The 20126-nt window shown below is 52.5% G+C and overlaps 7 protein-coding genes across 7 annotated transcripts; 2 read left to right on the plus strand and 5 right to left on the minus strand.

The window, feature by feature from the left end:
- Nucleotides 1–579: 579 nt before the first annotated feature.
- CDV56_100187 (uncharacterized protein) lies at nucleotides 580–4933 on the minus strand (the record flags this gene model as incomplete). The annotated part of the gene is made up of 4 exons (XM_026753806.1): nucleotides 580–1127; nucleotides 1219–2089; nucleotides 2358–4827; nucleotides 4887–4933. Coding segments are annotated over 4 exons (3936 nt in total), but the record flags the coding sequence as incomplete, so codon positions are not given.
- Nucleotides 4934–5738: 805 nt separating this feature from the next.
- CDV56_101081 (t-SNARE syntaxin) lies at nucleotides 5739–6888 on the plus strand (the record flags this gene model as incomplete). Its single annotated transcript, XM_026754700.1, has 3 exons — nucleotides 5739–5991; nucleotides 6046–6227; nucleotides 6277–6888. 3 exons carry the CDS (start codon nucleotides 5739–5741, stop codon nucleotides 6886–6888), a joined length of 1047 nt encoding a protein of 348 aa, XP_026609970.1.
- Nucleotides 6889–7233: 345 nt separating this feature from the next.
- Nucleotides 7234–10805, minus strand: CDV56_101310 (uncharacterized protein; the record flags this gene model as incomplete). The annotated part of the gene is made up of 8 exons (XM_026754929.1): nucleotides 7234–7825; nucleotides 7883–8032; nucleotides 9217–9411; nucleotides 9464–9538; nucleotides 9596–9886; nucleotides 9949–10218; nucleotides 10515–10721; nucleotides 10774–10805. The coding sequence occupies 8 exons, from the start codon at nucleotides 10803–10805 to the stop codon at nucleotides 7234–7236; spliced, it is 1812 nt and encodes a 603-aa protein (XP_026609971.1).
- Nucleotides 10806–11173: 368 nt separating this feature from the next.
- On the plus strand, nucleotides 11174–11877 carry CDV56_101862 (uncharacterized protein; the record flags this gene model as incomplete). Its single annotated transcript, XM_026755481.1, has 2 exons — nucleotides 11174–11377; nucleotides 11428–11877. The coding sequence occupies 2 exons, from the start codon at nucleotides 11174–11176 to the stop codon at nucleotides 11875–11877; spliced, it is 654 nt and encodes a 217-aa protein (XP_026609972.1).
- A 357-nt stretch (nucleotides 11878–12234) lies between these two features.
- Nucleotides 12235–13193, minus strand: CDV56_102000 (M50 family metallopeptidase; the record flags this gene model as incomplete). Its single annotated transcript, XM_026755619.1, has 4 exons — nucleotides 12235–12444; nucleotides 12494–12538; nucleotides 12595–12957; nucleotides 13011–13193. The coding sequence occupies 4 exons, from the start codon at nucleotides 13191–13193 to the stop codon at nucleotides 12235–12237; spliced, it is 801 nt and encodes a 266-aa protein (XP_026609973.1).
- Nucleotides 13194–13957: 764 nt separating this feature from the next.
- CDV56_102254 (uncharacterized protein) lies at nucleotides 13958–15957 on the minus strand (the record flags this gene model as incomplete). The annotated part of the gene is made up of 3 exons (XM_026755873.1): nucleotides 13958–14879; nucleotides 15076–15616; nucleotides 15678–15957. 3 exons carry the CDS (start codon nucleotides 15955–15957, stop codon nucleotides 13958–13960), a joined length of 1743 nt encoding a protein of 580 aa, XP_026609974.1.
- A 1750-nt stretch (nucleotides 15958–17707) lies between these two features.
- On the minus strand, nucleotides 17708–19702 carry CDV56_102732 (potassium channel family protein; the record flags this gene model as incomplete). Its single annotated transcript, XM_026756351.1, has 3 exons — nucleotides 17708–19379; nucleotides 19431–19543; nucleotides 19592–19702. 3 exons carry the CDS (start codon nucleotides 19700–19702, stop codon nucleotides 17708–17710), a joined length of 1896 nt encoding a protein of 631 aa, XP_026609975.1.
- Nucleotides 19703–20126: the final 424 nt, after the last annotated feature.

Below are 20126 nucleotides of genomic sequence, written 5' to 3' on the forward strand. Positions count from 1 at the left end.
TGGGAGAGGTGAGGTGTGGGGGAGGAGAGAGTTGGGGTTGGTGGGGACTTGGTGGTAGCGTCATCTGCTCTTGGTGTTGGTGTTGGTAATGCAGTTGGAGATGTAGCGGCGGCGGCGGCGGTGGTGGTGATTGTGGGGAGATCCTGCCGCTATATGAAAAGGAGCCGGCGGGTGAAGGCAGTCGTCTGTCAGGTTGGTGGGATAGAGATGCTGGTGCAGGCGCTGGTAAGTGCTGGCTGCTCTTGGAGGCCCGGGGCGAGTGCCTGAAGCGGGAGAAGGACTCGGGTGCAAAGTATCCCTCTGGCGGCGGTTGTTGTCCCTGGAACGATGTCTGGTTCTCCACGTTTGATCGGCGCCGACCACGACCGGTCTGGTCGCCTGAGTAGTAGCGTGTATGCCCCGGTGCTGGATGCGAGGAAACCGGACGAAGCCATTCCATTGTCTGCGCAACAGACGACTCGGACGCACGTCCATGGGCCTGAGTCTTATTCTGCTGTGGCTGAGAACGACTAAACAATCCCTAGTAACCATAAGTTTCGAGCTTTGATACAGTCAACCGACGAATAGGGCCTGACTTACACCTAGCCTATCGAACGCTCCGCGATGCGACCGGTCAGTTTTGGGCGCAGGCTCATCAGACCACGAGGTACCCCGATTCCGTCTGAACAATCTAAACTTCTCCATGGGCGGTTTGCTCTTGGGAGATGCTAGCTTCCGTTGAGGCGATCCCCTTGCAGCCAGGTCAGCGTCAAAGAGGTCATCCTGCGAGAGCTGTGCATCTGAACCTGTCCGCGGGCTTTTTGAGCCAGAGACAGAGCCGGATTCATAAGGAAAACCAGGGGTCGCAGACGAGCGGCTGAGGCCTCTGGAATAAGTGAAAATTTCAGCCTCGTCGCCGCTCAAGCGGCTCTTACGAGCATGCCAACGGCTGATGCCAGGAGTCGGAGCTGTAGTAGCCGTAGCCCCAGCCGTGCCAGCAACACTAGGAACAGGCGTCTGATTCGCGGGACTCAGCATGTTGCTGGGATTAAGATTTCCGGGTCGACCGACGCCAATAAGATTAAGACTAATCTCTGACAAGACAGAGACTGCACTTGCACTTGCACTTGCAGATTGGGACGGCCGTGCTGGGGGATTTGGGTCAGCTCGTATTCGGAGTACTTGCTCATCGCGAGGTCATTATAGAACCGACAGATATAAGAGAAAACTCAAACTCACCCAGTCCCAACCCGGACGATGGCTGCAGGCCCGAATACGCCTCCGGTCTGCCCAACGAGGAGATGGAGGGAGTGCTTATGCGATAAAGAGGAGGTGGAACAGAGGGATTTGTAGTTGCAAGGTTGACGGGGGATGCTTCTAAGCCCCGCCAGAGAGGGTCTAGAAGGAGAGCGCCCGCTGGTGGCGGTGCTTCTGCGTCTTCTGCACGACCAGGACCCATCTTTCCATCCTCAATGGCATTCTCATCACCGTCGTCGTCGTTATTATTGGTGATCTTGTCGCTGGGTCGAGAATAAGATGCAGCATTCTGGTATGGAGCCGTCGACTTTCCCCCTCGTTCCTGTGGCTTAGCGTTTGCTTGCCTATAGCCAGCCTTTTTCCTGCAGGACGAGTCCACGCAACATTCTGTCGCTACTGTTGCATCGACAGGGAATCGGCGCTTATCGTCGCTTTTTAGAGGCTTTCGATTTATTTCTGTCATCGTCGACGATGCTTTCCCATTCGAGATGCTTGGTAGCTGAGCTCTTGACGCAGAAGAGCTCGACAGTGCCTTGGATGATATCTCACTGGGCAATGGCTTCTGAAGTTTACGTCCCCCTGTGTTAGTTCGGCAATGCAAAAATGATATATTGAGATCATCGGCGCTTCGTCGTCTACTTTCACTTGCCGCTGCCTGCTGTGGCTCTACATCCCAGCGCAGTTGCGTCAACTCGGCCAAGTCTCCTGTCCTTCCGATGATGGGCAAACTTGCAAATTGCACAGTCTTCCGCTTGTGAGTTATACCTCCAGCCTCATTTGGGTCTATGGCAGACGGAAGCTGAAAGTCTGAAAGCTGGATTTCTCTGCGATAACCGCGCACCCGGTGGAATCCCTACAGATCAACAGGCAATTAGAGTTGACATACAAATCATCGGCGATAGATTTGACAATAGTTGGGAAAGCATTAATCATGTCCATTCTTGCTTGGACTGCATATGTTCATTACACCATGGTATCAAACAGTTGGATAAAAAAGACAGGACCAGAGAGAAAGAAGACGGATGCAGCGAGGGAGCATCATATATAGACCACTACCTCCGCTCTCAAGGGCTTATAAATGCAATGACCACTGAACCGAACCAAGAAATTCAAGCATCTACCTTTTCTGACTCTCCTCTTTTCAGCTTATTTCTTCCCTTGGCGAAGAGACCCTTGGCGGCCTCGCCCGCTCGGCCGCCCAGGGCTCCCGCGGTATGTAACAGGTCTTTTCCTCGTTGCTCGACCTGTTGTTTATTCATTATGGAACCAAGCGGGGCGGATGGACGTCGTACGTGGCCCGATCCAGACGGAGGGCCATCTTGGTTCGATGAGGTGAAGTGCCCAAGAGACGACAGCTTCGGGAATTTACCTTTGGATACAACCGCTTTAGGCTCGACAGAGGAAACCCTCATGCTCTGCTCGACGACATCCATGTGCTCCGGATGGGCACGAATCACCACCTGTAACCAATTCTTCAAACCAGTATCAATTGTCGCGAATTGGTCCCGTGTGCGGTCAAAAGCTCGCACCCGCTCATCGGAAGATTGAATCCCCAGAATGTCACGGAAGCCCAACAATGTCGGCTCAACCGCGGGCGGCATCTTGGGCTCAGGCAATGGGGATCGCTCCTCCAGACTTTGACGATTGGCAACTTCAGGCAGGGGGGTTTCATTCGAGTCGCTGCTATTTTCCATGGCAGCAGGAGTCACTATGGTGAGTTTAGGCTTCTCAGGCGTCTGCCAGAGGTCATCCCGATGACCTCTATCCGTTGTCATCTCCGACTCATTGGGGACAGTCTCTGGCGATAGCTCGCTTGTATCTTCATGTGCCACAGGGAATTGTCCTGGAATCGAGATAGCCGATGGCGAGGTCGCGTGCAATTCCCCTGGAGGTACCTCCTCCTCCTCCGATGACGATTCCCACGAGAAGCGTCGTTTCAACTTAGGTTCTGAGGTAGGCTGAGCAGGAGGAACCGGTGCCGGAGTAATCATAGGCGAACTGGAGTACAGATCCTGCTGCGAGGCATTCTGAGAAGCACCGTAGACAGGGACTGGCGGCCTTAAATCCTGAGGGCTTGATTCGACTTGTTCGCTCCAATATCTCTCGTATTCACTGGGGATCAGACTGTCTTGTCGACTGTTCTCCGTCTCTTGTCGAGTATTCTGCGGCCTAGTGGGATTTTGCTGCTCTGTTTCCGCCGAGGGCGTGGTTTCTCGGCTCAAGGAGCGAATTATCTCCTTTCTCAACCGATCACTCTCGGTGTCCTGCGGCGAAGTTTCTGCGCTGATTGAAGGGATGAAAACTGGAATTTCTTCATGACTTTTGATGGGAGAATCGGCAGTCGGGTTGGTGCCGACGTTGAGGGGCGCTGGTAGATCCCGGCCGGAACCAGTCTGAGGCAGTAGCACAGAGGCTCTATGTGGCAGCGGTTGGTGAAACGAAGAGGAGCTGTCTGGCGGGGATTCTGAAGGCGTCTCCGACGACATCTCTCCCAGCACCGACGGAGCAGTTGCCTCGGCGCTGTTATTGATGATCGGTTTTCTCGAAGGGCTGTTACCCGGGCTGGGAAGGCTAAGATCTCGACGATGGCCAGGCTTAAATACCATAGCCTGATCATTGGTATCTCTCGGTGTTGCAATTTCACCAGGCTCCTCCACAATTGTTGGCGTCTTTTCTTCGTTCAGACCGCGAGTACCTATGATTGGACTGATGGCCGACGTGCTGTCACTATTCGACCGTGCAACGCTATCAACAGTGGAGCTTGGAGTTTCGGGAACGTCGAATGCTTGGTGTACAACTGAACGGAACCCGAGCGACGGGTTGTGCTGCAGCTGATGGGTTTGTTGAAGGTCAGAGCTCTGCTCTTTCTGCACGCTTGAATCCGAAGCCAAAAAGTCGGCGTCGAAGCCAGAGAGTCGCTTAACATCGGGGAGCTCAAGGCCTGGGACACCAGGCGCGGTTCTTGGAGCGACACTTGAGTCGTCGACCTTGCCGTGACCGACGTCCTTGGGTGCATTAGATCCCGGCGCCAGTTGAAGTTCGTGGTCCGCGGTGGCAGGCGGCTGAGACGTAGAGACAGGTTCAGTGTGGGAATGGCCCAGACTGGAGGGACTGTCATTCCGAGGGGCGATATCTGGCGACTGTTGGCGTCTTTCTTGCATGCGTTTGTAGATGTCGGCAGGGCGCATGAAAGGCAGAGGCTTGTTTGAGGCAGCGCTGCCCGCAGAGCCCTCGACAGCATTGCCGTCTGCCGACCGACTGCGACTTCCAGCAGGTCCTACACCGAGCGTTGCCACCTGATCCATTGAGCGTGATCGATCCATGCTGGGTAGCGGGGGCCTCGACGGATCTCGAGGAGCTATTTTGGACAGGTCGTTGGTGCTCTGGCTGAAGCTTGCCGGCTGGGGCATCGGTGGCGGCTCATCGTCATATTCATCGTACTCATCGTCACCCCAATCATTTCCGTCGTATGAATATTTCTTCGCCTCAACCCAACGCTTGGTCTTTGCGCGGTTGACATTTGTCTTGAACGAAATCGGAGTTTCGCCGCGGGAATGTGGTGCAACTGGAGTATTGGTACTAGGAGAGGAACTGTACGTCCGGACAGTATCCGTCAGCTGAGCCCAATATCCCGTCTTAAGCGAACTTACAGCGTCTCAAACTCCGGTTCGTAGGGAACTTGAAGCGGACGAGCCATTGCTACACGTACGGGAGGGAAATGGACGGAATGGCAGCATCAACAATATGAGACTAAAGTCCGTGCAAATAGAAAATCAACATAGAAAGATGGCACATCCGACAGGATATTCGTTCGATGGAGGATTTGTTATCGAGATCGAGACAGGCGTGCTGGACCGAGTTCGACGGAGCCTAAAGAGGAAGTGCGGTACGTTTCACAAGATGACGTGGGTACAGTCGGATTGCGACAGCACCTGATGCTCAGCCTCAGCGACGTGTCGATGCTGGGTGAGGTCGTATATCGAAAGCAGTCAGTTGTGCAAAATAATTTGCTGATCAGCTTTCTGCGAATTTGAGTCTCCCTCAGCGACAGTCGATGATTGTTGCTCTTTTTCCTCTGCTGGTCATGAATACCCCTGGTACTTAAAATAAGTTGCGGCCTGATGCGGCCTGGGGAACAAAATGTGGCTGTCATGGCGGTGCAAGTGGCACATCTGTCACGTGGAGAACTGCCACACTTTCCCCCTTCCGGATGGACACGAATCCCGCCCCCCATAGAGAGAGAGACAGAGAGAGGACGGACGTCTGATACTCCTGTTCATGATTTCTTGACATTTGATGATATGAAACTCCATAGACTTTCCTAATTCCCTACGGAACCTACTTCACTCGATGCTTATCTACTTGTTTACTGCCCCTATTTGACTGACGTCGGATACGCCTCAACCGTTGCCTTCTCCTTATCGATTAGCTCGACGTATTTCAACTTCAAGCCGCATCGACACATATACTCTGGCGACTACCTCGAATCCGCGACCTTGAAAATGGTCGGCCCCTCCATTCAGGATCGCACGAGCGAATTTCAGGCCATCCTCGGACAGGCCCAGAAACGCCTCGCGACCTCCAAAGTCGGCTCGCAACGTCAAGCACTGCTTTCGGATTCGCAACGGAGACAGGCGCACGCAAGCACAGATGGACAAGGACAAGCCAAACGCCGATCGGAGTTTGCTCGGAGAGCAGCAGAGATTGGACGAGGTATCACAGCGACAACCGCCAAGTTACAACGGTTGGCTGAGTGTGAGTAGCTGGTTGCTGATTGAATCCTGTTCATCATGCTGATCGGCAACATAGTGGCGAAGCGCAAGACGCTCTTCGATGACAGACCTGTCGAGATATCGGAGTTGACCTACGTCATCAAACAAGACCTGGCCTCGCTGAACCAGCAAATCGCTTCGCTGCAAGCGCTTACATTATCGCAACATCCGAAGACGAATCGATCAAAAGCGGATCAGGAAGGCGAGCACAATGACAATGTAAGTGGATGCCCGAGTGGCCTACTTCCGCAACGCTAATGCCACCCAGGTCGTGGTTATGCTCCAAGGAAAGCTGGCGGATGTCGGTGCGAACTTCAAAGAAGTCCTCGAGGTTCGAACGAAGAATATCCAAGCGTCGCGATCCCGGACAGAGAATTTTGTCTCATCAGTATCGTCGAAGTCGCAAGTCTTGGATCCGCAACGGTCGGACTCTCCATTGTACAACCCCTCAGGACGGAGGACGCCACAACCAGGTTTCCAGGGAGGTTCTTCAGATCTATTGACGCTCGATCCCTCAAACCCCTCGCCTCTTGGGCGCCCATCGTTTCAGACAGACCAACAGTTACTGGTCATGGAGGAGGCGCAGACGAACAACACGTACATTCAGGCCCGAGGCGAAGCCATTGATGCCATCGAACGCACCATCAGTGAACTCGGTGGGATCTTCGGCCAACTGGCTCAGATGGTCAGTGAGCAGTCAGAGATGATCCAGCGGATTGACGCCAACACCGAAGACGTGGTGGACAATGTTGAAGGCGCCCAGCGCGAGTTGATGAAGTACTGGAACCGCGTATCCGGTAACCGATGGTTAATCGCCAAGATGTTTGGTGTCCTTATGGTGCGTTTCTCTCTCCTTGACGCCATTGCAGAAGCTAACTAGACAATGGCAGATTTTCTTTCTTCTCTGGGTTTTGATAGCCGGATAGATATACCCCTTATTTCTTCTAATGTATTATTATGGGCCATGGCCTCTTGCTTGGCTCTTCGTGCCCGCGCTCGGACGCATGTTGCATATCTTTCTTCACTTGAACATGGAGCTATTTCTATTTACAAGTGACCTGGCTAGACTTTTCTTATGATCTGCTTATAATGGCCGATGTGAAGTTTATGTTGCTAGTTTGAAACGACTCAGTCGATAGTGAGCGTCGACATGACGGCGGCCCGTCGTCGACAGAAGTACTGTTGCAACACTACTCAAATCTTGTGTCTTATACTAGCCTACGTCTCAATACTGATCATCACAGAATTCACAATGTAACCTGATACACGACCCATGGAGAATGTGAACTGGATCCTCACTGCGATGCGTAATCACGCCCCGCCGATACATCTCCTTCTCGGCTGCCTCAAACCATACCTGTCTTAGACCAGGGGGAGCGACGAGCGCTTCGTGATCAGTCGCAGTCTGATCACCACCCACAGACGCCAGATACTCATCCCAATCCTTTCGCATCTGCAGCAGGAACTCCCTCCGTTTCGTCCAGGTGGATGATACACCTTTGGTATGTGCGTGGTGAGTGTGCATGTGAGCATGGCTCTGTGCATTCCTGGCGTGCTGCGCTCCTGCGGATTGGTCGTCCGCCGCCGCAATGAAAAAGTCTAGTATCCTTTCCAGTGTGGATGTCGTGAGGAGGATATTGACCCAGCTTCCAGTTGAGGACGGTGGGAAGTCAGGGTTCATCATGTGGCGCACCGGAGGCCGTTGGAGAATGGACTGTTGCTCTTCGAGCGAACGGTGCAGATGATGTGGCTTCCAATCTTCCGTGGATGCGTCACGGGCAGCTGCGTAGGTTTCGAGGAAGAATGCAAGGTATGCCCTAGGAGACGTCAGAAATTGTGGAAAGACTGGCATGGGGTCAGCCAGGCAGGCGTACAAGGGATACAATAAGCGGGATTGAAGCACACACACGCCTCTGCTGTAGATAACTTCCTTTTCGGTCTTGCAAGACGACAAGAGAGGCTGAGCATCAGAATCATGCTGCAAATGGTGCTGAACCACATAATCAGCTAGATAGTACGACAGCCTGATGCAAGTCACCCAGCAGCGGCTTAGGTCGGCGAGATAGCCGAAAAAATATTGGGGTAGTTCGTCGTGCGAGCTGCTAGCGGTGTACTGCGGTGGTTGAGGGGGAAAAAGCTCAGAAATGAACGTCAGACCATCTCCTGGAGAGCAGTCGCTGCTTTGCAGACATCGGCGCTTTCGATGATGAAGATACTCGCGAGCAATCGTATACTCTTCTTGGTGGATTCGCCGATTCAGCACCCGACAGGACAACATCAAAGAATAGATATCTGTCAGTGCGCAGTGTACCAATATCTCAGTAAGGACATTGACTGGTATTTCCTCCCAGATCGAGTTCCTTTGTTTGAGGGAGTTGCTAAAAACCTTGATCAGCTTGTATAGATTCTAGCTGCTCCGTGACTGACCATACATATTTGATCTTCTTCTTGACAAACGGAGATGTCTGCTTTTCTGCAAAGCATGGCGAACACGATCTAGAACAGGGTGACTCATGTTTGCCTTACTCCATTGAAGAATTCTTGCCGCGTTTCTCTCGTCGTTTGTCGTTGCGGGAATGTTGCAGTTTGAGGATTGTTGGAGATCAACCGGCTACTTCGAACCAAACGAAGGCTATGTTCCAACGCAACTGGATGAGGAAATCATGAAAGAATTGCGCATTGCCGTGGGGCTGGCCCTGAATCAGGTTTACGTCTTGGCCAAATCTTGTTGATCGTGTAGTCCCACCAACCCACGGTCAGATCATACTCAAATCGTCAACTCGGTGGATCAACTATAATAAGGCTGAAACAGTCTGTCTTGCCAACGAGCGGGCAGAATCGCTGTCAGCATCGGTCCAAACTGAGTCACGTAGTCGCAGTCGAGCCCTGTTATCAATTCCAGTCAACAGTTGGCCAAGAATGAGCAAGAACTGCAAGGAAGCTCTCTGATGTTCTGTTGGAGGAAAAGGGAAGGGAGAAGATAAAGGCTTTGAGCGGAAAGGAGGAGCGAGTTAGCATAAATGCTGACAGTTTCCGGGTTGATAATTCTACCACTTCTACAATGGAACTTTTGAAACCATACAATTTGACATCCACCTTCTGATTCAACTGTGCTATGCTATGACCCAATGTGATCACCCTTGGAAGATCCAATCTCCTCAAGAGAGAAAGGCAGCTGTGACAGCCCTAGCCCTGGGCAACCGCCTACATGAGATGGCATTCACGGTCGAAATATTCACAAAATTCGAACTCCGCCATTTCCGCACGTCTTTCACTTATCTCTTTCACAGCAGCTCTGAGGTCCTTCATCACGACACTGATCCAATACGCCGCTGGATGCTCCTCCGCTAACGGGTCATCGTAAACCTCGGTCTCGTCGAAGCATTCAACGTCCGTGGCGTACCTAACGTTGTTAGCTATGTGGCGAGCACGTCGTGTCAAGAGGAATGGCATACACTCTCCGCGCCCTCGGATCATACTTGAAGAACGACGAAAGGCCAAAATAATCGAGACCGTGCTTGTTGAATTTACTGTCCGAGGAACGTGTCAGACTGGATCACGCAACCAGGAAGATCGACCGCACTTACATAGCCATATCACGCATCTGTGCCTCGATGGCCGGCAGATCCTGATCAGACAGGAATCGAGGCGCGTCTTCCAGACTGAGGGTAGGGTATTGCCCCAGAACAAGAATCAACAGGTATCCGCCGGGGTTCTCAAAGGTGCGGTCCTGATGCATCTCCCTCATGCCGTAGTACTTGGGAGTATAGCCCGAGTCTGACAAGATTCTCCAGATGTTGCATTCACGGAGGAACAGATTAGTTGCATAATCTTTCATAGATTGCTTTTCACCCTCTTTCTCCATGAATGGATCGGCCCTGTTGCCGATGAAGGCGTCAGTGAACGAGACCTGCACGAGACAAGAGGGCAGAAGACATACTCCACGAAGAACTTGACGGCGACAGGATCCTTAGTCTCGCAGTCCTCGGCTTCGAACATGGCCCTGCGCTGGTGGTGATCGGTGTTGTAATGCTCAAAGAGGATTTTCTTCAAGCGATAGAGACGGTCCGCGACTGGGAAGACGGCTTTTTCGTACTTTCTAAGGACACTTCCAGCAGGAAAGTCCTTGTTGACGCCTTCGCATTTGCATTCCCCCTCCATTTTGAGGCTGGAGCTATGGACTGAGCTGGGGAGGAAGCATGAAAGAAATCTGAAGAGTGAGATGAGCTTTATGCTGCTCACGCGCACACAAAGCAGCAGTGAATGGGATAGAAAGTAGCGTTGTCCTAAGCGAGACGCGTCTAGGATCTCCAGGTCTAGCGTTGAACGCGTTGTATAAACACTGGGGTGAATCATTCATGACTGTATATCTCAAAGGCTAGGTAATTCGCCTCCTACTACCGCCCCCGGTTCCCATATCAGATATCGAAGAAGCCTCTGAACATGATATCCATACAAAGTGCCATAACACACCACCACAGTTGAAACCCGGGCGCTCAATCTAACCCAATGATGATATCACCATCTAGCTGAGCATCCAACTCCAATTTCACCTTGGCACGGAGATTCAGATGAATCTTGATGTTGAGACTCTCCCTCTTGCCATCGTCCCGTTTCGTTGGCTCGGCTGCCGGTTCGCTACCAGTAGGTTTGACCACCACGATGTTTTCTGTGGTTTCTGGCGTTGACTTTTGTTGGATCTCTGCTGGGGTACTTGTCTTCTCAGCTCCTAGCACAGATATTGACCTGAGACATGGATGCTTACCTTGGAGCATCCTGCCATTTTCGATCGCCCATTTTGTGGTTTGATATTGAGATGATGCGGATCGAGCAGCAGAGATGGCGGACAGCAACAGGGAAAGATGAAATAATCGGAGCGTTGACCAGGACTGTCTCTCCTATATCACCTCGTGGGCTATGTTGCATCTTGCGTTGTGGTGATGACTCCATTTCCGTTTCCGTCGACTCAGCGGTCAATTGTACCTGACAGCGAACCAGAACCACAACGGCATTATCCCGTCAATTGACCATCGGCATCCCGAGTTTAACTTTACTCAGCTACATAAGCTGGCGGAAGATGCCTATTGCCGTACAACTACCCGACTCAATCTAGGCTGAGCCAACGACACCATTCTCACTGCACCCACCACAAAATCCACATCGACATGGTCCTCGGACTCGCATTAATGGGCGTCATGGCCCCAGCAATAATGAACATGGACCAAAGCTCCAAGAGCCCTGAAGCCGGTCGCCAGCACGCCAAGCGACAACGAGGCCATTTACTCGCACAGTGTTATACCAGCGAAGAAACGCCAGAACAACGAGACCAACTGCACAACGCACAGGTATATCTCGAGGAAGACGGAAAGGTACTCAGACCCAATACCACCCTCAAAGTACTGTCAGTTAACACAAACAGTTGTACGTAACCAAATACCCGACTCCAACGATGGCCCCCTTTGACGGCCACTTCTATACCCACCCCGACTTTCCTCCAGATGATATATCCGGACTCATCACGTTAAGCGGGGAGACACCGCCTCTAGCTCGATGGGTCTTTCTCGATGCCGAGGCGAATGAGATGCGCTATGGAGGGAAAGCGGATACTCAGGGCCATATCTGTGGACCGTTTGATCTACACGATGCCGAGAATGGATATATCACGCTTGAACGGCGACAAAGATGGCTGGCCGTGAAGTTGCCGGAACAGCGGGTCCGAGAAGAAGAGGCGCTGGAGCTGGGGATTGCCGAGTCTGAATATGGGGGGAGAGGATTGTGGACGTTGTACTTTGATCGGGATGAGTATGTGCTGCCGGCTGGAACGCAGTGGGTGAAGCTTCGTTTGAGGCATGTTCCAGTAGAAAAGTAGTATGAGCGGAATCAGATTTGCCAGAGAATTGGCTTTTCTAGTAATATGTCATGTAGGTGCGCCCATCGTTGTTGGGTTGTAAGATGGTAATGTTGCATTCCGCATTCGGCAAGACAGCGGCTGTCTTTCTGCGGTCTCAAGGATAGTCCGAGCATACAAATCAACTCTGTAACAATCAGAAAACGGATGGAATCATGATATTAAGACATAATGGCTTAATGTGTCTATAGCCATCACTGGCATCTTGATCTAAACGAGCTTATACAGCACATGCCAGAACAAAACGCCAATCGTAAGAAACACCAAGGGAATCAAGACAATCATTATCATCACTCGTCGCTTATTTAAACCCACAGCTCACCGTGTTGGAATGAAATGCTTGGATTGCTCCTCCTGCTCGCTGAACGACTCGGGAAACGCCGCGATGGCCGCCACAATGGCAACAGCCATGAACAGCAGGGAAACGATAGACCAAATGACGCCCCAGCAGCGGGAAGAGCCACCATACCTCTGCGCGAAGACACTTGCATCGGAAGTGTTGACTTTGCGGATAATGAGATCGTCACACTGTTCACATTAGCCATGGAACTTTGCAAAAAACACACGAAGGACATACAATATCCCATACGCTGTAAAGCGCCGACATGACACCGATGAATAGCTACTGACGGTTAGCACCACGCCCAACAGGAATATAGGTAGGGGGGCAAAACTGACCACAACCCACCGCAACGCCTCCCCATGAACAATAAACCAACACGCGACCAGTAACCCGACGGCCAACAGAATGGTCAAGATAGTCAACCAGTCCCTCCGCGCCCACCACAGCGTAAGCAAGAAGCATACCCCCAGAATGATGCTAGCCACTTTGCTTGCGACAATGTCAAACCCAGCGAAGATCAGCAGAGCGCCGATGATGGATGAGCCTAGGTATCCCGCAGGCAGGGTGACAGCGCTGATGCCGCCCTGCATGTGCGTAACGCCGCCCTCGTGGGGGTCTAGCGAGATGGACTTGACTCTGCCCCCTGTGCAGCATGCGGTGATGGCATGGCCGAATTCATGAAAGGCGATGACCAGCATCTGCAGTCATTAGTAACGAGCAGATGGTAAAGCGTGGGATCGGAAGATGGTACCTTGAAAGGCCATAATGACCAGCGGACGTAGGGTAAGTTCCAGAGCAGGGCGATGACAACCACGTACGCCCCCATAACGCCCAAGGTGACTGCTTGAGTGTGGTTGACTGTGAGATCGCGCTTGAGGAGATGAGGTTGTGACTCCTCGAGTGCGCTTCTGGCGAGGACTGCATAAGGTGCCATTTTGATCTTGTCTGAGAATGACCTGGAAAGATCGGAGTGAAGGTGTACAAGGTAGCAAAGATGAAGCTTTTATTCTTTCCTCGTGATCAATGCCTGACTGCCTGGTGCCTACGGTCTACGCGTCCAATTGCAAATCCCTGCGCCGCAGTAAACACTTGTCCTATTACGGCTAGCATGTGGCTGGTAAAAGCCTATTTTTAGTATTTGGCTTGTGGATACTCAAGGCTGTCCAATCACCTTGTGCGACCAGGCACTTCATCGAAATCGATTCTCAAACTGTTTTATGATTGGCCAGAAACAAGTATAGATGTGCTTCATTTCTTCAGATGAATCTTTCAGTCTGAGAATTCCACAATCTGCGTACATTGAAGCAATAAGTATCTAATGATATTCGACCTTTCATGCCGTCACTGATTCCTCTACAATATCAGTACAAAGTAGGCCGATTTGATGTTGAATTTGAGTCCATCGCTCCACTGCCGGGTCCAACGCTAACACTGCCCCATGGCGAAGCTTCTTTGGTGGGGACTTTCACGCGGCCACGCCAGCATACTATCATAACCAAGAACACTAATAGCATCAGTACCGACGTTTCTGGCTCATCTAATAAAACCAACGGCTAGACTGTCGGGCCGTGTACGAAGCCTGCGGAAGCTTGAGTAGTGAGACAGTCGAGATTGGGAAATTGCACTCTGCAGGATGAGGCTGTCACCTTGATGCATCATGCGCCAGCCGTTGAGAAACCACCTCAAGTGAAAACACACCTACAACTTCCCAAACCTCCCATGTCTCCCCTCCCCATCCCGAAACCTCGCCGCCCCGCTCACACTCTCCGCCGCCAACACCCTAGCCCCCCTCTCAAACTCCCTCCGCAGCGCATCCTCCATCGACCCCGCCCGATACGCACTGTAATAGCAACTCCCCCGATCAACATTCATACACATCGCAGGGAACCGCATCAACTCCCTCGCCAACGCCGTCGCCTCCTCCACCGCCGCCCCCTTGGCAACAACCCGACTCACCAACCCCATCCCCAGCGCCTCGTCCGCGCCGACCCGGCGCCCAGTGAGAATCAAATCCAGCGCCCGCCCCAACCCCACAATCGCCTGCAGACGCACCGTCCCGCCGTCGATGAGCGGGACGCCCCACCGCCGACAGAAAACGCCGAGGATGGCGTCTTCCTCGACGATGCGCAGGTCAGCGAGGAGGGCGAGCTCGAGCCCGCCTGCGACGGCGTGCCCGGCGATTGCGGCGATGAGGGGCTTGGATGTGTGCAGGCGGGTGGGGCCCATTGGTCCTAGGGACGGGACTGGGACTGGCTCGGATTTGCCTTTGTTGGACGGGTCAGGGACAGGCTGGAGGTTCTCTTGGGTTGTCAGTGTGGATGGGGAGGATGCTGCGACGGCGTGGAGATCGGCGCCGGCGCAGAAGGTCCCGCCGGCGCCGGTGAGGATGCAGACTTTCTGTGCGGGGTCGGCGTCGAAGGCTAGGATGGCGTTGTAGAGCGCTTTGGCGGTTGGGGGGTCGACGGCGTTGCGGCGGTGGGGGCGGTTGAGTGTGATGGTTGTGATGCCATCTTGGGTGGTGGTGAGGATTGATTGTGTCATTTTGTTGGGTGGATGATTTACATGATGGGATTGTCGTGTGGTATTTGAGTCGAGATCGCTTAAGTACGAGCCTCGGTATCTGTGTTGGACCGAGGTGATGAGATTGTCGCGTGCGCAAGATGTCAGAACTCAACGTGTATCAAATTCGTCCTCAAAGTCATATCATGAAATCGTTTGTATAAACAATAAAAACAGATTAAACCTCCCCCTTCTTCCCCCTCCTCCTCCCCTCAGCTTTCCATACCAACCAAGCAACTACTATTCCCAACTTCAACCCCATCGCCAACCACAGACTTGCAGCCATATCCGTCACCTTGCTCAACCCCCCCGCCGTCATCGCGCCCAGGAAGAGCGCCAGGAACGCGCCGACCCGGCGATTCCGCCGCGGGTTCGATCTCCACCCGCGCGCCAACAACTCCTTGTCCACGAGCAAGTCGCACAGAAGTGTCGTCAGCACCACTGTCGGGATCTCGTCGAAGGCCAGCATTCGTGAAGTCACGATCTGACCCGCCGCCTGGAATGAAAGCAATGAGATGGGGAGAATCTGGATCCATTGTATAGGGGCGCGGGGGTCCTCGAGACGCCGGCTCACGGAGCCGGTTTCGACGAGAACGGCGGCGGCCAGTAGGGCAAGGGTCTGCGCACTGAATGAAAGAAGGAGGGTCGAGCGGCGGCGGGGGGATAGCAGACGCGAGACGTGGATGTAAAGGATCATGGAGAGAATGAAAACGGTAACGGCGACGAGGGATTTGGCCCAGAGGTAGGTTGGGTAGATTGGTTGGCCGCTAACGCCGAGGGCGATGAAGACAGTGTTTCCTTCACGTTGTGTCAGTGATTGTATTCGAAGAGAACTTGAAAAAAAGACCTTGTCACGGACCGGTTTGCATGCTGGCAAAACTGCCCCAGGCGTTGAAGGAAAGGCCATCGACGAGGCCGCTCACGAAGCCGCAGAGGATGAGGATTAAATCCGTGTATTTGGTATCGATGTCTGCGGCAAAGTGCCGGATGAGCGTCGAACGAAGGCTCTCCGAGCCGGAGTTCTCATCCGCGGGCTGAAGCGAGACAGTGGTGCTGTGCCCGACAGACCAAAGACCGGGTTGGTCATTGGAGTCGTCCGGCTGGGGTGGAATGGTAAAGGCTATGCTCTGTTGAGTCATGATGACACTTGCTCATGGAGCTGCTAACCTGCTGTCTTGAAACAGAATCGTTGATCGCCATCGCAGGACTCAGCAAACTCTGATCCTTTTATACATCATTCCGACTGATGAGCGGGCCAAGCGCGCTGAAACATCCCACCAGCCAAGATTGGGTCGAGAGATGCGGGATGCTGAGCATCTAGGATGATCCTTCTTGTCACATCAGTAATATCTGTATATCATCATCCGCACAGGGCCGAGCCACCGCCTGCCTCGTGGCTCGGAACAGCATATGACGAATGGGCTGGCGGGTGGTTACACCGCTGGGCGCCGAAGAGCAGACAATCTGATGTCTAGAATCGGAATCGTCCTCAATCTGCCGTATCAGATCTCCTGAACAAAGATTCAATATGAGCAGTCTCATCAGTGTACAGCCTCCGCGCCAATCACTTCAGATGCATCGCAAGTATTCTTCTTGGCGCCGCTTGGCACGATAACATCGCGGTGATGCATTATCGTCCTGCCTCGATTTTCGGCATCAACCAAGATTTCAGGCCTGGTAGTGTCCTTGGCACTTGGGTTCTCGCCGTGAGGATGCCAAGCAGACAGCTCAGGCATCCTCGTTTCCATCGACTCAAAACAGTGTCTGATGGATGATCTGGGGGTTGATGCTGACATTGTTGGCCTTGGCTGCTCACTCTTACCTGAAGGGCGAACCATGGTATAGGTCACACTCAAAATCTTGTTCCGGACGTCTGTTCAGGTTACTACCTGGGTTTTAGCGATGAGAAAAGGTTGGCCTTACGGCAAGCCTAATTGCTGAGATTCTGCTCCATCCCGCGTTCAGCAGTTCAGATACCCCTAGCACCATTGCCAAGGGATGATCGCCATAAGACAGACAGCCAATTTATATAGTTGTTTTAGTGAGTCTTGTCTGAGACCTAGTGTGAACCGTAATGCACAGCCTCCACCATGTGCTTTTGCTGAATACGAGAGTGATCAGCCTGAATGATGAGAAGGGAGTTTGGGCTGTGCTGCAGCCAAGGAGTCATGTGGTCAAACTCGCTGCGACTTCAGTCAGTCTTTGCTTATTCGAGTGACTGTTTGCTCTTACAGAGCATATAACCTTGCATTTCTGATTGGATACTATGGATGTTATCTCTTGCTAGGTCGGATCAACACTGTATGATAAGGAGAATAGCCCTAGTTCTTGAGGCCACCCGAGCAGCAATCCAGATATTTGGACTTACTGTCAATTGATGTCGTTTCTTTGCTTACCCTGGTAGCAATAATATTCCACTATCGTCGACCATTTCGTCATACCTTCAGTTTCACATTTGCAGGGTGAGCCTTTTTGACAGACCCAATCATGATTGTGGTTGAATCCAGATCCTGCTTGAATAGTCGGCATTCGTACTGCATGAATGACTGATCAACTGCATTGCTCCCACGCGTTTGTGCCAGTGGTAATAGACAGCATGCCACGGGTCGCACATGCGATTGGCTGCTCATTTCAGCTGTTTGTGTATGGGCGTTTTTTGGCTGTCCGTCAACAGTCGTCCGCGAGAGATGTCGGTCAAGCAAACGATGTGAGATTCGCAGCGTGCACTACCTGCGTAAACATATGCGAAAGTTGAGGAGATGGCCATCATCTGGTAATTATTCTTGCGGTGCACCCTCGCACAGTTCCTTAAAGATAGTTGTCATAGACTCCAAACTCGAGGTAGACATCGGTGCAGTCAAGTCGCGACATCGACATGTAAATATCAGCTCATTGTTCGGATTCGCTCTGCTCAGGCGAGTGGAATCCCCGGCTCGCCTTCCTCAACTCCCTCTCCAGCGCCTCGGTCAGCGCCTCCAGCAACCACTGCACCTCCGTCTTCTGTCCCAGCAAGGGACTCTTGTAATCAGTCCAATCCCAGTTCAGATTCCCCTCCTCTCCTTCTGCTTCACCTCTTTCGCCGGCTATGAGCTTAAGGAAATACTCCCACTCTTGGTAATCAAACTCCTTGTGCAAGTTGCGCGTGGCGTAGTCCATCATCCTCCGTACTTCCCGGAACAACAAGTAGTGGTGGTGATGTGTTGTTTCCGCCGCGACATCTCCGCGTGCCCGAGCCGATTCTTCTTTCTTGTGTTCGTCTGCCTCGATCGCGTTGCGCTCCTCCTCTTCTCCTTGATCGACTTGATCTGCGGTCTCGGCTGCTGCGGCCGCAGCGGTGGCAGCAGCCTCCCCAACGTCGTCCTCGTCAGGCTTCTTGTCCTCAACAGCCTCGGTGAGGAATCTCTCCTTCCATGAGCCTCGGAACATATCCTTGATCAGTTCCCGGGCGGGTTTATCACCCGGGAGAATGGTCAGCTCGCCGAGGTAGATGGTGAGATCGCGGATCGTCCGCACCAACGTATCACCAACGTTGGCAATGAGCAATGTCACCGTCGGAACCGCGAGCAACGTCCAAAAGACAAAGAATGACCGTTCCCAATCGGAAGTAGCGCGAAAGTCCCCGAAGCCGATGGTGAACAAAGTCGTGTAGGCAAAATACAGCGCCTCGAAATACGTCAACTTCTCATTCTGTCCAGGGAGCCAAAAGGCGATCGCACCCAGGAACCAGAGCATCATCCACACGGTCAACGACGTGGCGAGCGAGATCCATTTTCGTTCGAGCGTCGCAATCTGCCGAACCCGTCGCATGAACTGGAACTCACGCAGCTGTCGATCACGGTCACTTTCGTCCCTTTCCGGCGGCAAGCGTGGGATCACATCCCGCAGGTGTTGATGGTCAGATACTGCTTCGCGGACGAGGTACCGGCGGGTCTTTTCCGTCACAGCTTCCGCCATCTTCTGCCGTCCCTTCTCGAGCATCTGCGCGCGGATGGAGCTCACGATCAAACCCAAAATCAGAATACCTCCAACAGCGTATGGGAACAAAAGCCCCCGACCTTTATGTGTCTTGGGCGCAAAGTCACCGATACCAATAGTCAGGAGGGTAAAATCCGCCCAATACACAGCATCGAGATACCGCCAGCCTTCGATCCTTGCGTACACGGCGGCTCCACCGAGGAGGTAGATGAGAAAGAGAATCGTTTGTAGCATCAGACTCCGCTGGCTGGCCGTCAGTGGAAATTCGCAGCCGTAGTAGCCCCGATAGGCCCCGTAGACGGTAATCAAGAGAAGGGAAGAGAGCACAAAGTATAGCCCTGCTGCAAAGGCTCCATAATAGTAGGACCCAGTGAGCCACCGACGCGTACCGCTATCTGAGCCGGACTGTACTTTCAAAGCTGCAAAGATACACAGCAGGCAGGTCAAGAGCAGGGATGAAATATACCAGCCAATTATGATTAAAGGCTGCGCAGCAGAGAACGAGATGCGCCGCGCCATACTCCACAAAAGGACAAAATTTGAAATAATGGCGCAGCCAAGTGATACCGCGTTGACCACAATGACCCTATAACTTTTTAAGTTCAAATTCCGGCCATTTAAGGGTTCGTTTACGTACCAATCGGGATCCGCAATACTCCTGATCTGTCCATTGCCCGCCTCGAACTCCATACTCCATTCCTCGGACAACGAGCATATGCTGAACGCGCTGGCCATGGGTCCTAGAGTGCCCTGATGAAAGACGTCAATATCACCTTCTTCCCGAAGTCATCAACATACAGCTAAAAGAGGATACGCAGTGCTTGCGAGCCACCACCAGGCGGAAAGAGCATGATGAGGGACTTCCTCAATGATATCCTGCGCCTCGTTCTGAGAACTCTCGTTAACCATGATGTCGAGATTGCCACAGTGCTCTACCCTTAGCCTGGTTCGGTTTCGTCGAAATCATACTAATCAATGTATGCTTGCACGTTCATTTTCAGTGACGGGACAACGTTCAAGCAACCCCCCCCTTGAGCTGCTCGGAACGGGAATGAAGGACATCTCCAGGGCTGATCACTGCAGCTGCTACGCAAGATGTTTCCGTCATTCGGAAATCAACACCGCTGTCATCTGCAACGTCATGTCACGTGACGGCAGTCAGCCTTCGAACTGTTGAGGAGAAATTGTTGAGTCATCCAAAAGGCCATAACGTAATCGGTAAGCGAGCGGATCACGCAACCGAGCGGATCACCCAACCATATTATATCGAAAAGGAAGGCTATTTTCAACCCCTAAAATAACTTTGCATTACTAAAACTAGCTATTCTTGCGC

The sequence above is a fragment of the Aspergillus thermomutatus genome (assembly GCF_002237265.1).
Source record: "Aspergillus thermomutatus strain HMR AF 39 chromosome Unknown NODE_380, whole genome shotgun sequence".
Classification (NCBI taxonomy): domain Eukaryota; kingdom Fungi; phylum Ascomycota; class Eurotiomycetes; order Eurotiales; family Aspergillaceae; genus Aspergillus; species Aspergillus thermomutatus.